General features: G+C 35.9%; 1 protein-coding gene across 1 annotated transcript in view; it reads left to right on the top strand.

Moving 5' to 3' along the window:
• Window positions 1-16,452, top strand: part of PCMT1 (protein-L-isoaspartate (D-aspartate) O-methyltransferase) — a 34,701-nt gene that overhangs the window by 606 nt on the left and 17,643 nt on the right. Inside the window, 3 exon segments of the mRNA XM_065833962.2 lie at window positions 11,789-11,893; window positions 13,020-13,051; window positions 14,733-14,837. Coding sequence (XP_065690034.2) covers window positions 11,789-11,893; window positions 13,020-13,051; window positions 14,733-14,837 — 242 coding nt within the window.

Below are 16,452 nucleotides of genomic sequence, written 5' to 3' on the forward strand. Positions count from 1 at the left end.
GTGGCTGTTTTCAGCCCGCTGCTTCCCCCCCTTCTCCGGCCCCGTTCCCGCCGCCTTGTCCCCGCCTGCTCGTAACCCTCTTGTGCAAGCTGAGGCGGGGCCCCGGCGGCAGCTCCGGAGGGCCCGTGATCCGCCGCACGCACCGGGCTCGGTGTCCCTCTGGCTTCGCTCCTGCCGTCCCCGCCGAGTCAGCGCGCCCCTGGGCGGTGGGGAGCGGTGCCCCAGGCCCCTTGTGGGGAGGGCGGTGGTGTCGGCGGGCACGCAGCGACCGTCCTTCGGTCCTTCAGGCCCTGGCTTCCCGCAGTGGAGAGGCCGAGGTTGTTTTTATTTGGTGAAAGGGGCGTGTGGCAGCAGTCCACTCGTGAGGTCCGAAATGCTCGCTTCTCGCCTCAGTCCCGAGTTGCTGCTTTTGAAGAGGTGGGTGGGACCGCTGGGACACGAAAGGAGCTATGCTGAGGTTACAGACTCACACTCTCTTCTAGCTTTACCGTGTCTGCCCGGCACTTGGCATTCCTTGTCCTTACCGGAGGTTTGTGCTGTCCTCGTGCTGTATGTGGAAGGTGTTAGGCGTGTGCCCTTCACTGACATACATCAGCACAAGTCTGCAGGCTCGTTTACATGTGATCCGGGCTGAGAGGACAGGTTGATAGCACATCCCTGTTCAGAGCTTCTGTTGTTTGTATTAATTTCGAATTAACCTGTATTAGATACACTTGAAGTGTCTTTTCTTTACTCCTGCTCTTTCCCTTCCTCTCTTCAAGTCCATGTCTTAGACATAAAAGGATGCAGATTTGGAGCCTGTATTGTGGCAGTTGTCTCCTATTTTAGTAGTGCTGCAAGTCCACAGACAACTTCACCTGTTTGGCCTCATTATTTTTGAGGCATTGGAGGAGAACCATCCTTGTGGTTTTCTCCAGTCTGATTATGTTGGATCCTTTGATTCTGTGGTCTTTACCAGCATTTTCTTTTGCTGCTCTTTTGAGAACTCTTCCATCCAGTAGCACAATGTATGTTGAAGTGACTTTCAGTTTCACTGTAAAAACTGCCTGGTTAACAAATAGATAATATTTTTTTCTAGCTATGACAGTTGCAATGCATTTTTTGGCTTGATTTTTTTTTTTTTTTTTTTTTTGAGCTGTAAGGGCTAGAAATACTGTTTTGGTGAAATTCTGTTCACTTACACAGCAGGGGAAGACTTTTTTGATGTAAAAATGAATATCAACTTCCAAAATATATCCAAAAGGTTATTATTGCCAGAATTGTCCATGACTCTGAGAATCTGAAGGCAAAACTGGTTTCTTTGTTGAAGAAAACAATGACACTGTTTTTAAACACATGGAAACTGTTTAGGGCTTTGCAAATAATAATAGAAAATTAAAAACTGTTAGAGTTAGTACACAACAATAACAGCCTGTATGGGATGAGGGAAGTAAACTACACGTGTTTAAGATGGTAATCTCAAAATATACAGTGATGGTAGTTACCTGGAAAATTATAGTGTGTAATTCCCTCTCCCCCTCTGGTTTGCAAAAATATTTGCCAAAATATTTGGAGGGGCATTAAATAGTGGATTGGAAATAAAATATTGCAGAGGCACAAAGATTTTTGATCTTGCAGCAGAATTGTGTTGTTGACTCCAGTGATGATGTAGGACATTGTCAGTGCAGAGCAGTCGCACCTTATGGACCATAACTTTTAAATAAGAGTTCTCCAGGTAAGATCATACCTTGTTGCTAAAGTTGGGAACAGGTTTAGAAGAAAGTACTGTTTTATATGATACCTACTTCTCTCAGGTATATTTTAAAGAAACTTCAAATAATTGATTACAGAAAGACTAAAATATTCTAGAGAATTCTTTTTGAATAGTAGATCCCTCAATGTATGTAACTTTTCTCTAAAAACAGCTAAGCAGCAGAGCATTTCTGGCATTTTTATGATAGAAGTAAGAATGGAAGGCCAATTAGGTTAATTTCATGTTGTCTTAATGTTTATCTTGTGTGTAACTGTAATTTGCATAACTTAAAGGAAATAATGCGGGTTGTAGTGACACAGTATGTTTTCTTCTGCAGCCTGGTAGAGAGGTTCTTGCTCCTGCCTCTATGCCACAAGTCTTCATTTTACTGTGCTTATAGAACTGCTTGTGAGGGAGGCTGTGTTGTGTGACTGGGTTACTTTCTCATTATTCTCCTTGCAAAACATTGAGGTTTAAACTCCTCAATATCTGGAAGCTGTTGTACTATAATGGTTAGAGAAGCAGTGAACGTTGTTGTGGGTGTAAATGTGCTGGGGAGAGTAGAAGCTTCTTAAACTGGTTTTGCTTCCAAATAAAAACATTCACTGGAAGACTCCTGCAGGCTACATATTCTTTTCCTTTGAAACAGCTAAAAGATGATTCTTTATTGTAAGTTGTTATTGACGGTTACTGTCTCTTTTATGTTGTGGCAATAAACTATGAAACTATATTAACATAAGCTTATTGCTCATTTCACTGTTGCCTTAACTATAGAATTAACTTTTCTATAATGGTAAAGATCGGTGTTCTAGAGCAGTGGTAAGTGTTTTTGTGTGTTTGTATGCAGATTTAGGCATGTATTCTTTACAAGTCTTATCTTTGCTTTCGTGTCTTAAAAGAGACAAACTGATGAAGAGGGCCCTGGAACTCTGCATATTTTTCAGTGCACAGAGACAAGTGACTGAAGAATGTTCCATGACTTTTTGTTTTATTGTTTTCATTTTTAGCTGTTTGTTGCATCATAAACACGTTATTGCACTGTTCATTTGAGGCATCATACATGCATGATTTGTGACATACACAAAATAAATTTGCTTAAAATGCACTTTTTCTTCACAATAAAAATGCTGTCCTTGAATGTGCTGTTTCCACAAGATGTTCAGCTGCTTTGTTTTCCAATGATTCTCAAAACTACTTCTCATTTTAATGACTTTTTAAAAAATGTTTGATTCTTCCAGCTTTAAAGCTATTTAAAAATGTTTGTTTTGTTTTGTTTTGTTTTTCACCTTTACAGAGTAGTTATTTCAATCTTAGGTTCTTCCTAACTGAAAATAGTTGAACACGGGCTTTCAAATTTGAGCAAAGTTCTGCCCTAAAAATATTTAAATAAAGATCTTTTAGCAGATGACACTTCTAGGAAACTATCTAAATGAGAATTACTGTAGGGTTAGAAATCATGCTAAACGTAGAAATAATTGACTGTGTTTAAATACATAACAAAAAGAAACTCCAGTTGCAGTTAGGAACCTACTGTATAGGGATGCTGAGAAAACAGGGAAAGACTGAGTAATTGATTTACATATCTTTCTTGGTTTAAGATCTTTAGATTCTGTATCTTTTTTTTTTTTTTTTTCCCTCTCTTTATCTTCAGTTGTCCACTGTTCTCTCATCTCACTATTGGATCATTTTAATCTCATTCTGTCTTTTATTCTTGGGCTCTTGCCAAGTCCTGTTACTTTACATGCCAGCATCGTAGAAATCATGTTTTCTTTCCCACCTGCAGAACTGAAAAATTGGTCCCTGTCCAATTTACAATCCATCAAAGTTAATTAAGTTTCTATATCACACCTTTCTTTCTCTCCTCCAAATCAATATGGTGTGCTGCCATATGATGCTCTTTCTTTGTTTGTTTCTCTGATCATGTCATACCAGTGGTGTTATAAGTTTGGTGGTGTTATACATTCTCCTGAATACACATTTCTAGGCTAAAGTGAAGGTGAATTAACTTGACTGTGGCTCAAGTGCTGCATAATGTTAACCATCTGTGGGCTTCTTTCCTGCTACATTGTGTCCTCTTCATCATCTAATAAACCTGTATCATAAAAGTTAGCAACTGTAATTTATGAGATACCACAAATTCCATAGAATTTTGTGGCTCATTTGAGACCAGATTCCTATTTTTTCAGTGTGAGTTGTGTTTTGAATCAATAAATATTCAGATATTGTCAGGCTTTGTGAATTCTGTTCTTAGATATGCTAAAGGTATTTCTCTGAGTGTTTTATTATTTAGGTGTTAAATAATTAGAAATGACGTCTTGACAAGTTTCATCATGGTGAAGGGTAGCTTACAATGAATCTGCACATTTGTTGCAGGTTTTTGATTGCTGAGAATAAATTTCTTTGGGAACTGTCATGAAGGTGAAGGCATTGAATATGGCATTGCTAAGCCTAAGCTAGGTTCAGCAAAAACAAAACATTATTTTTGTTTTATTTTTTTCCCCTTCTGTGTCATATTCCTTAGTTTATCCAAATCTCTTCTACATCTGTCTAATTTTGCTCAAGGAAGAGTAATGTAACTTGGATGAACATGAAGAAGCGAAATAGCAATGGAAAGTTAGACCAATAAAAAACACTTAATCCAAATTTAGTATTACCATTGTACAAGCAGTTATGCTGCCTGTTGTGTGCATTCGGTAAACACGCTTTCCATGTAGTATTGAGGCTTGAATGACTAAGCGTTATAATAGATGGCAGGATAATGAAAGAGTTGAAAATTAAACTTTTTAAAAATAAAATTTAACACATCCACTGATATTAACATACTAACATTTAAGAATATCTAAATTTTAAAAAATCTTTTAAATTTAGCTAAAGTCTCAGGTGGCATAGAGTTGAAATATAGGATGTTATTTTTTTTGAGCACTGGGATTTTGTTGTTGTTAGTAATTCAAATAATTGCCTAAAAGAGTTGCCATGAGACTTTCCTGTTAGTGATTTAAGTATTTCTTACTGATTTGCACATGTCAATGAAGTATTTTGGAGGACTTTCTATACCCTTAACCTTCTAACATGGAGATCTTGAAGTAAATAAGACAGTTTGACATCTCAGAAAATAAGAAATGTTAACAGAAAGGAAGAATAACTTTTAAAACATTCATCACATTTTATCTGTGTGTAAATTACGATTGTGTTCTTAATTGGTTCTTTGGCATAGTTTTTTTGCCCTCAATTTTAGACAATGTGTCCATGTAATTTTAAAAACATACCTACTTTTTCCTACAACAACCCCAAAATTCAGTGCAACGAAGTCCAAGTTCTCAGTCATCCAGGAAAAAAGAGACCATGTTTTTGGCTGCTTATTTGTATCACAACACTTCATAATCAGTCATTTTAGTTTAAAAATGTATAGTTTGTTGTGGGTTTTTTTGTTTTTTGTTTTTTTGTTTTTCGTTGTTTTTTTTTTTGTGTGTGTATGTGGTTTTTTGGTTTTTTGGTGTTTTTTTTTTTTTTTTTGTTGTTGTTGTTGTTGTTGTTGTTGTTTGGTGGTTTTTTTTGTTTTGTTTTGTTTTTGTTTTTGGTATACCGAAGCTGCCTGGTAACCCATAGTAAAATAGAAATAATTTTGCAAATCTGTTCCCTTACAGGTGATCACCCTTGCTTGTGGGTATGTTAAAAACTGGGAATCTTGCATGATTTAGTTTCAAAGTAACTCGCAGCCTTTCTGTTGATGCTACTGTTTCTTCCACCTTGGGGTAGTATCAACAGCTCAGTAAGAGCTATTAATAAGCTTGGAAAGAAACGCATAGTGTTTGTATTCTTCTGAATTATTTTTTTCTGTGAATACAATACCTGGATATAAAACCAATAACACTTTTTAAAGTAAAAGTTTAGGATGAGGTTCACCTTATTAATGTTTTTACTTTTGATTTAAATTACCAAATTTTGGCAAAAATGGAGTAAACTCAGAGCTCAAGACAAGTAAAATTTTTGAATGATACATCTTTTGGACTGGTTGACTTGTGAGTTATGTGCTAAGACTTCAGTACCTGAATACTGCAACGTGGGACTTTTGCACAAAGTACTCTTAAATGCTTGCACTGTCAAAATCTATAAGAGATGGTCAGACAAATATAACTTTTGAAATGCTTCTGTTTTTTTTGCTAGTATGACAGCTTTGTTGCAAGAGTTGGCATCATGTTTTGCTGATCTTTTGATCTTCTTCAGCTTTTGCATAGTAAGAGTGCCTGTTTTAATGAAACCATCTTCATAATAACAGACAACTTATGTGGTCTGGCTGCTGTTCTTGACAGCATTGGCTTTTCTGAAATGGATCAGCAAAGTGGTTGCATGGAATCTGCTCAGTAAGGTATGAGATACTCAGCATCTGCCTTTCTTTAAAGATCTACTAAAGCTGTTGTAGTAGTCTTTACTCAGGCCTTACTGTGACTAGAATTGCTTATCTGTCTTTCCTATCTGGCTAAGTTTATCTTAACCTCTGCAACAGTTTTTAGTTACTATTGATGATTGTTGCCCCTTTGTAATGAGCTCTTGAGTTTCGACATTCTGTGTGATTTGTAGGTGAACTTCAACCCTCTCAAATGTAGAAGGATCAATGTGTACTCAGAGGTGAAGCGTTGCTCATCTGCGCATGGGCATTAAAGTGTTTGGAAAATGCAGTTCTGTGTTCTTGCAGGTTGAACCCAACCTTAAAGTCACTTATTTCACTCAGCGGCTGATGCAAATTTAGGAAAAATCAACATAACATACTCACATTTATTGAAATGGTTATAGACAGCTTTTGTGATAAAGATATGTGTTATAGGACTACGAGCAAAGAATTAGCGTGCCTTTCTCCACCCCCAGAGAAGAAAATGGTTAATACCAACTTTTCAACTTTGGCCTACAGTATGAAGGAGCAATACATCTGTGATTAAATATGTCTAAATTAGTAACCTGCAGACTTTTGGATCCATGAAAATTAATAGAGAGATCTTATCCATTATACTGAAAGTGACTTCTTGTTTTTGAAGCTGATCATTATTAAGTAAGGAAGGAGTACTCCTATAAAGTTCAGGTGAAATTTTGGAAAGTAAGTTTGTATTTAGCTGAATCTGAGGGCTGTATACGAATTTGTCATATTGAACCTAGCTTTAGTTCCCATGTGGTTTTTATCTGTGCATGTTTTGAGTAGAATTTAGATGCTAATTTAACATTTAAAAAAAAAAAAATCTGCCTCTGGGATTTTCATGGGATTCAAACTTTGTGTTTAATTTCTGGACTCTAAGATTAGTTCTGACAGGCCCTTACTTTCCTCAGTCTTTCTGTCATTGTGTGTCTGAAGAACAAACTCTCAACTGATTCCTTCGAGTTAGCAGTATGCAATATTCTGTTTGAATCATGTATTACTGTGAATCTGGATCATAGTGACAACAGGCAGGCAGCTGAATGTTTGAGGCAGATACTCTAAAATTATCAGCAAAGCACAAGAGGTTTGTATGTGTAAGTGGTTTAAAAAACATGGGTTTCCAAACACCTACTTTCAGTTTCTTAAGCACAAAGGGCTTTATATGTTTTGGGGTCAACTGTCGTTTTGTGGATCTTGGGATGCTAATCCATCACTTCTTGTTCAAAGTGCTTTCTTTGTGTTCATGGTTTACTGTGAAATCTCCCTATGCTTGATACTTACACAAAATTCTATTAACTGAGTTGTTTTCTTTCACATTGTTTTTCTTCTTCCCCCGACACAAAAAGACCCTGAACTTAAAAACATCAGTTGATCAGCTGCTTAAAACCAACTAACTTCACATTGCTTGAAAATCAAGATGTGGTTCTGTTCCAGCCCACTTTCCTCTTGAAAGTTGCTAGCTGGTTTGTGTGGGTCACATAGAGACATCTGGAAGCTGTTGTCATTTAAATTTTAATCTACTTGATTTCATTTTTTTTCTAATATAGAGCTATATGTGCTTTGAATCATGCTTTAAGACCTCTGTATGATTTAAAATTATCACTGTTCTCCTAAAAGTCATCTCCATAAATGAAGTACTCTGCAGTGCTTATGGATAAAGTAATCTGGGGAGAAACTGAACTATGTGGATGCTGAAATCGTCCCATAGTAAATGGTTTTGGGATCTGCAGGAGCATTTTGTTTATGTAAAGCCAGCAACAGGAGGTGTCTGAGGAGCTGTTTATAGTTTGCATAGTGAGCTTGTGTGCTGGATTTTATCATGTGGCAATGAGACATCCTTTTTGTGGTCTGGAAGCTAGTCTTGGTGTAAATGTTGACTGCTAGTATTTTATGGCTTGGTTGGAAACTTACTTGATCGATAGTCAGGATACCATCAGTGATGTAGACAGTTCTTTGAAATAGAAGCATTACAGTAATGTATTTGTTGCTAAATAAAAAGATAAGTTGTTTACTTGTTGCAAGTCCCTGATGTCTTTTCAGACTTTAGCTCTTTTTTCCTTGCTCTCTAACAGCCAACTGCCCAGTTTCCCAGGTTACATTCAACAGTGGTATATTTCCAGCTTCAAGTCCAAGGACTGCTCTGTGAGCTCTTTTCCTGTTTTCATGGTGTTATTTGTGGAAAAGAAGCAAACCAGAGTGAGTTTTCAAAACATGCTCCAATTATGTCAAGCTATCAATGCTGCAGCCTCTGCAGAGTAACTCTTGAACTCCGCAGGCTGCTCTCCACTCTTAAGTGGTTACTTTTTGGCTTCAGCCCTTTGAAGCTTAGGAGTTGTGCTGATATAACTCTAATAAATAGAGTTTACTTTTGATTTTAAGCTGTAAGCTGGTATGTTTGTGTATTAGCCTTTGCTGAAAAACATGTTATAATTTAATATCTGATTTGTTGGAAGTACTGATTATCAGAGTCTTGGAACCTCAGAGCTTCCTCAAGAAGAGTCTTCTGTGCACATTATCACTTCCTGCAATATATAGCTTCCTTTTAAGATTTAGAAAATGTTTTGCATTGGCATTTTATGAATAAATCATTTATTGTTGTCTTGGGTTTTTTTTGGCATTGAGAGATGGCATGAAATTGCCCTCTTCTTTGCAATGCAGACTTTTAGTATTGGCTTTTTTAGATGATATACTTGTTTTCTGGGCTTCAGTTCAGAATCTGATAGGGGTTTGTTCCAGACAGAACTAAGATCGTGGCAGCTGGTCATCTTGGGACTGCAGGAAGAAAGGAATTCTGATTGAAGTTCAGTACCTTGCAGTTGCTGTGTTTCCTCTGTATGAAACCATGGGACGAAGAAAAACTAATTTTGTTGTCAACACAGAAAAAATTACTACAAAGTCAGTATTGATTTTACTGTTTAGGACTTGATTACTTTTCTTAATTCCAACCTAAAATTTGTTGTTGTTTTTACTTAGGGCTGAATAGCACTAGTATTCCAAGAGTGGTGTGGTTTTTTTGTTTGTTTGTTTGGGTTTTTTGTTTGTTTTAATTCTGGTGTTCACCATTGTATAATAAACAAAGTTGAAAAGCAGACTTAATGTGTAGGGGGATAATGTGATACCCTGTAATTCCACATTCATATCTGAGTGGGCGTATATTTCATGAAGAGGGAGCGTTATTCTGTAATTGCAGTACATGGCTGAGACATGAGGTCCAGGTTCTCCCCCTGGTTCTGCGAGGGACTCTGTGAGTGAGTCACTTTTGATTTACTGATGAAAAAGATGACGTTACAGTCAGTAAATCTCAGGGGTGTTAGCTGAATGAGAGCATCCTGAATGCTCAGAATTTGTAGATTATTAGCAGCTACTATTTTCATTTTTTGGGGGGTCGTTTGCCTGTCAGTGTAAGCATCACACTTGATAAAGTTGTACATGCTGTGGCTGAAACAAAGTTTTGTGCTTTGCTTTGCACAGACAGTCTCTGCCATGGAACTCTTATACTCTGACTAAACAATTTGGGGAAAGAATGGGTAAAATATATAAGTAATAGAATGGAGGCAGAATAAAATTTGAAATGCTGAGAGCGTGAATTTACTTGAAGCAGAAAGACGACAGGAGTGGATGAGAGAGGTGGCAGGCATAAGAGGGGAAATGAATTATGGGTGGTGTGAAAGAAGAGGTTTGGAAGAAGCCTGCAGTTACAGCAGTACAGAGAGGGTCCCCTGAAAGCTGTAGGAGGTTCTCAGCCTTACCATAGGGGCCTGCAGTGGCTCTTTTAAGCTGGAAGCTTGATCTGGGTATTCTCTTCATGGCTTTTCCCCCAAGGCACAAAAGGAAAAGCAGTTGGCTACCTATAACTTCTAGAATGTATGTATCTATCTGTGCAATACACAATCTCAAGGAATAAATTGCTATTTTAGATCTTTCCTGAATGCTTCTTAGCTGCTGCTTTTTGACCCTTCTGCCTTTCTCTCTTCACCCCTATTGTAATCATTTTTTTTAAATTATTATTATTATTATTACATTTATTTTAGAGCCACTAATTTCTGGTGATACCTAGGGACAATCTAACAGTAAATTTTTTATTTTTTGTTTGTTTATTTCTATGTTTTCTTCATAGAACTGATATACAACTAATTCCAAGTGGTCAGGGGATTTTTTTTTTTTGTTTCTTACTATCTTATATTGTCAGTGCCAGTGTGTTAATGGATTGATTTGTTTGTTTTCTTTTGGGGTACAATTTTGCTCACTAAGTAAACTTAGGAACTGCTGCAAATGCCTGCTGTGTCAGATTAAAAAAAAAAATCTTGCATTGAAATGAGGAGTTTCCTCTAACTGGGACTGCAGTATACAGTTATAAATTAAGCCAAAGCATGGAATATGTGTAATGTGTGTGGTCTGTGAGGGGACTATATACTTTTTCTGGGACTTATCAGATATAGAAATTATTCTAAAAAAAAAAAAAAAAAATTTTCCTTAATAATTTGGTAGTGTATTCCTATTGCAGTTCTATTTGATAGTTTGTCTTCAGACTAGAAAACAAAATGTTTGGGTGGGTTATTTTGCTCTCTGAATTCAAGCCACTATTACACAGGATAATTAAATCCACGTAGTAGCTAAGAAAAAAAATTAAAGAAAAATCCATGATTGATAAAGGGTAGTTGAGGGCACACTGTAAACAGTCAAGGAAGCCTTTGCAGAAGTTAGCCCAGGTCTGGGCACAGGTGTGTTAGTGTTGGTAGTACTTTAAAATAACACTGGTGTGACTTCAGTTAGGACAATCTTACAAAAGCTCCTTAATCTGGTTTTTGTCACTGCATTGTGGGTTAAATTTTTAAAGTACTCAAATTATCTATTTTTTCCTTTTAAGTATAACTTTCCAAATAAATCCCCCTTGTTGAAAGTAAATAGTTCAATGAAGCAATCCATTGTTGATATGTCAGTTATTTGTAGTTTATATTATATCTTTTAATGGAAGTGGTTGATTTTTTCCACTTGTTTTCTAAAGTTTTCTGTTACTCATAAATGTCTCTTCAGAACTTAAAAAAAAAAAATATATAATTTTATCTTGAAAAGTGAGCAAAGATGCAAAGTGTTTAGATTTAAAAACTCTTTGGCCAGACCCAGCAGAAGATTTCTGATTCTGTAGGAGTTTATTTACAGTAGGATTTTTTTCTTTTGCTAACGCAAAAGGGAAACGGATCTTGAAAATAAAATACTAAGCAAGGATGCTGCAGCTTCACATTTCTAATTGCTTTTGTATATTTTTCAATAATTGCTTATAGCTTCTTAGAAATATGAATTATGTTTTGTTTGGTGTGTAAAGTAATATCAGTTTCTTACTATGTTTTCAGGAATATCAAAGGTGTGCATGAAGTTGAGTTTTTCTAGGAGACAAATTTTGCAAATGGTCTCTACTGTTTCAGAAAAGCATCTACAACTGCTGGGGAAGTCCGGTTCAAAGTTCGCTGGCCTAAGCATTGTTTGGTCTAGGGACCACAGCTTAAATTCTAGCGTGATTCGGTTTAGAATCTTAGAGAGGGTAAGGTAGCGTGATTTCTAACAATATTAGGAATATATTAACGTATTTCACATGCTCTTGTGTTGCAGAAGAGGAACAATGCCTCCAATTTTATTTATCTGTTTATTTGTAGAAAATGGAATAATCAAATCAGACAAGGTATTTGAAGTAATGCTGGCTACAGACCGTTGCCACTACGCAAAATACAACCCTTACATGGATTCTCCACAGTCTATAGGTAAGAGCATCTTGTAAAAATGATTGATATCATATTAATTTGCATAACTGTCACTGCCTTTGTCATATGTTTTAAGAATGGGAACACAATTTTTAAAATTTGGAAGTGTATTTAGTTCTTTATCAGTTTATTTAATACCTTTTAACTAAGTTTCAATTTGTTATGGAATGCAATTGGCATACTTGTTTACATGAAGTAAATAGGTGGCCTTCAGTTAACATTAATATGTGTAATATGTGTTTATTTTTTAAACCACAGTTTGTGGTGGTGTAACTGATGTTTAAATATTTAAAAATCATTTATATCCAGTTTACATCAGAAACAGTCTCTCTCTTTTCAGAAGTGATTCAGTTGAGATCAAAGTCAGGTTCCTTAAACTTTTACGTGAGATTTTTTTTTTTAATATGAAAATAGGCTTTAAATGACAAGATCTTCTGGTAAGACAGTGGTTTAGGGCAGTTGTTTCCTATCCAGATCCCAGTTTTATCTTTCAAAGGCAAGAGAATTAATTAGGCGAATTTTTTTTTTTTTTTTTGGGGGGGGGGGTGGTCAGAACTATGAATTGTAATGGAATTTTATTATTTGTATACGAAAATTCAAAAATCTTTTAAGAAACATACTCAAAAGCTTATACATCTCCAGAGAAACAAATACAAGTGAGTGTTCCTCCACATTTTCTCATAGTTGTGTGCTGTTTGCAAAACAGACAAGGTTGGTGTTTCCAGGTGTTTTATGGTCCCCACCACATCAGACTTGAACAAACAAATCCAGGTTTTTACATAGGCACTGAGTGATAAAGGTATTAGATTATTCTGGGAGACATTCTTCTGAATTCAACATAGTTGATCAAGCTAAGGCAATATAGTGACAAAATTGAGACTGTAATTGAGATCAAGGATAATAGAAACTTTTTTATTGTCCAGAGGTGACATGACATAACTTTCAGATGATGTACCTTAATTCACTTCTGAAGGAAGAATACCTATGTAACCATTGGGTAGGAGGGGGTGTAGTGCCCTGAATGACAGCAACAATTAAGGTATTGCATTTTGCAGTCAAAGTAATAGCGATCATAAGGTTGCTGTCTGAACAATGATCAACACATTCTTCCATTCTCGTTTTACAGGTTTCCAAGCAACAATCAGTGCTCCACATATGGTAAGCTTTAAACTTATGTCATTAGTATAGGTGATTTTATAAACATGCAGGTGCTTCTGAAAGAAAATATTTATCCTAGCAAGTTTAATGAACAGTTGATTGCAGTGATACTGTTACCTCAACTGCCTAGTGGGAGGGCGCAGAGAAGATTGAACCAGATTTTTCTTGGAGATGCACAGTGACAGAATGAAGGGTAGTGGACGAAAAAATGCGACATGGGGAATTTTGGTTAGCTTCTAGAAAGGGGAAAAAACAAATCGCATTGATGGTAGTTAAACACTGGAACAGGTTTTGCAGATTGTGGAGATTCTGTTCTTTGATATACAAAGAAGCTGACTGAAAAGGACTCAAAGCAGCCTAATTTAAATTGCCCTGGTGTAGAAAGAAGGTTGGACCACAGGATTCCCAGACATCCTTTCCAACCTAAATTACTCTGATTTTTAAAAATATAAGAATTCAGGAGTGGATAACAATGATTTCTGTGATGTGGTATTGCTGTAATGCCTTTAATTATTTGGAGAGGAAGAAAATACTTTGTACTGAAATGCATATTTTTTTGCCAAGTGGGGCATTCATGACTGAGCATTAAGAGGGAATTTCAGTACACAGAGAAATTATATCTGTGCTAGATCTATGTTTCCTTATTTGAGATGAAGTATGGATAAAAGCATATATTTTGTCCTTGTAATGTTTAAAACATGTCAAAACATGAAAGTCTGCTCTTGACTAAAAACTACATAGTTGGGTTAAAATTTACCTAGATACCAATATAAAAAAACCCAGGAATTCTGTGTAGAAATGGTAATGATTTTATTCAAGGAAAGACAGAGAAGGTGGTACTGTGGCTAAGGGAGAAAATAAGTATCATGTTTTCAAAATTTTAACTCACCTAAGGCATTATCTTTGAATTATCCTATGTTTATCACTAGTAGTATGTGAAGTGTTAGAGCAAAAAGGAAATGCATGCTCTAAGCAAATGTTAACAATAAGAGCGTGGTAATGGTTATCTCTGAAACATTAAAGAATGAATAGTTTTTTTAGTGTGCAACCTAAGCTTAGTTTGTGTACCAGGCCACCATGTAGGAAATTAAAACTTATGAAGTGTATCTACATTTCATATATGAGCCTGGCTATCTGCCTTTGTAAAAGTTAACTTCGTTTTCATACTCTTTGATTCAGCAAGTGTGCAGGTTATGCAAGAGATAGTTTTAATAGACATTTTTCATGATGCTCCAGAGTTCCCTTCTTCCTAGCTAACCTCTGTCCCAACTTGTTCAAATGTATATAGCATAATGATAAACTGAATTCTTTATGGGCCATATGCTGCTGGAACAGTAAGAACCACCAGACCTGAAGAGAATTAAATTGATTTATGATGTCTGTCCTAATAACTATATCTAAATTCAAGTATGTGCTATTAGAGAAGCTTGAATGGTCAGATGAGTTTATATCTATATATACTAAAAAAAATAATGGATATACAAAATATGTTGAAATCGATGAAATAACAATGATTATATAATGTAGTTAACTCCCCTCCCACATTTTTGTAATGGAAAATGATTCTGAAATTTCTTACATGAATCCTCAGTGCATTGCCCAAAATCACTGAAGAAATGAACATATATTGGGTAAAACAGACACTTAAAATATTTTGAAATTTTCTGTCGTCTTCTCTTAGCATGCATATGCTCTTGAACTTCTGTCTGACCAGTTACATGAAGGAGCCAAAGCACTTGATGTAGGATCTGGAAGTGGAATTCTTACAGCGTGCTTTTCGCGAATGGTGAGATCCTTAGTTTAATCACTTGACCATCAGAACTGTTTGAACTGCAGCATAACTCTGAACTAAAGGGCAGAAAAAAAAGTACCTTTCATACAGTGGACTGATGTAGAAAGTAACTTACTCCGCTGGGTGTGATTAGTATCCATTTCTTACCCTACCTGATACTACATGGTGAAGTTAAAGGATCTGGTAAATTGTGTGGTGGTGAAGAAACTGCCTAGAGAGGAAGTTTTTTTCTTGATTATATTTTAGTGTTGCTTTATAGCTTGAAGGAAGGAGGTGTTTGTCTTGTCCAGCCCAATTTTTATGTTACTTTGTGTAGTTATGAATGTTCTTGTTGTGATCAATTTTCATGTCTTCCTGTTACAAGAACTTAGTGAGATGTATCATTTTTCCACAGGAAAATACAATGTATGTATATAAATTCTTTGAATTTAACTTCCTTTTTTTTCCTTGTTACTATGTTGCATGAACATCACTATAAGTATCCATGTAATCTTTTCTAAGATAAGAATTTATATTCTTTTTTACATCTTCTCCAAGTAACTTAATCTCTGGGTTTTTCAACCTGTATGTAAGGAATTCTCTGTGGTTCTACCCTATCTTACAGCAGGGAAAAAAAAAAGTTTTATGATGGCTGTAACTACAGTTCTTTTAGACTAATTTATGTAGTGGAACATAATCAGAACTTCCTTCTCCATTGCAGGACTTCATTGTTGCTTTATAACTAGCAGAGACCTTCATTAAACTACGACCTAGATTTTTTTCTGTCTTTCTGAGAAGTTAAATTGGAATTGTGATGCATTTGATATATCATCATATGGGGTTTTTTGGTAGTTTTCTATTTTCAGGCATTGATCTGTTGAGTCTGTGATTTCTTCTGGTTTCATATGTTAAGAATTAGATAAGAACACTTAGGGGACTGGCCAGTGCACCAGAAAAAATATTTAAGTTTTTTAAGTGTGAGCCGCAAAATTTAAAAAAAAAAAAAAAAGGTAGTTGAAATAAGTTAACCAAACTGCAGTTTAGAGGAAATCTTAAATGTCACTTATTCAACTTTCTACCCACTATTTTTCATCTAGCTTTGTAGTCAATAATCAAGTGCTAGTAGCATGCATGTGAACTTCAATCCTACAAACATTAAAACTTTTATCCAGCTTGTGTGTATTTCTCACTAAGAGGTTAGAAATGCATAGAGAATTAGCCATTTTCAATAAGATGTGGTTGTGGACTTTTTTTTTCTTTTAAAACTATATAGGAAAAGCTGAGAACATCTGCAGAGAAGTCAGAGTTACCACAAAAAGGAAATTTCTTTCTGATTTTGCTGAGGTTAATCACACTATTTATTGTCATATGAATGTCATGTACCTCTTCTGAATCCTCCTTGGTGGTGTGCTGTGAAATGCCTTACAGACATCTTTTGTGAAAGATTTGGTAAATGTTTTTGTTCCACTTGATAGCATTATTGCTGTGCAATACGGATCTTGCTTCATTCACTTCAGTGAATAAGGCAATATATACTGTTCTGACTTTCTCTGTAAAGTTCTTTCTGACAGTAACAAAAGCTTGAAAGAAGTATGCTATGGGGAATAATGGTAAAATGTTTCACTATCAA

The sequence above is a fragment of the Patagioenas fasciata genome, chromosome 3, assembly GCF_037038585.1.
Source record: "Patagioenas fasciata isolate bPatFas1 chromosome 3, bPatFas1.hap1, whole genome shotgun sequence".
In the NCBI taxonomy this organism is placed as follows: Eukaryota; Metazoa; Chordata; class Aves; order Columbiformes; family Columbidae; genus Patagioenas; species Patagioenas fasciata.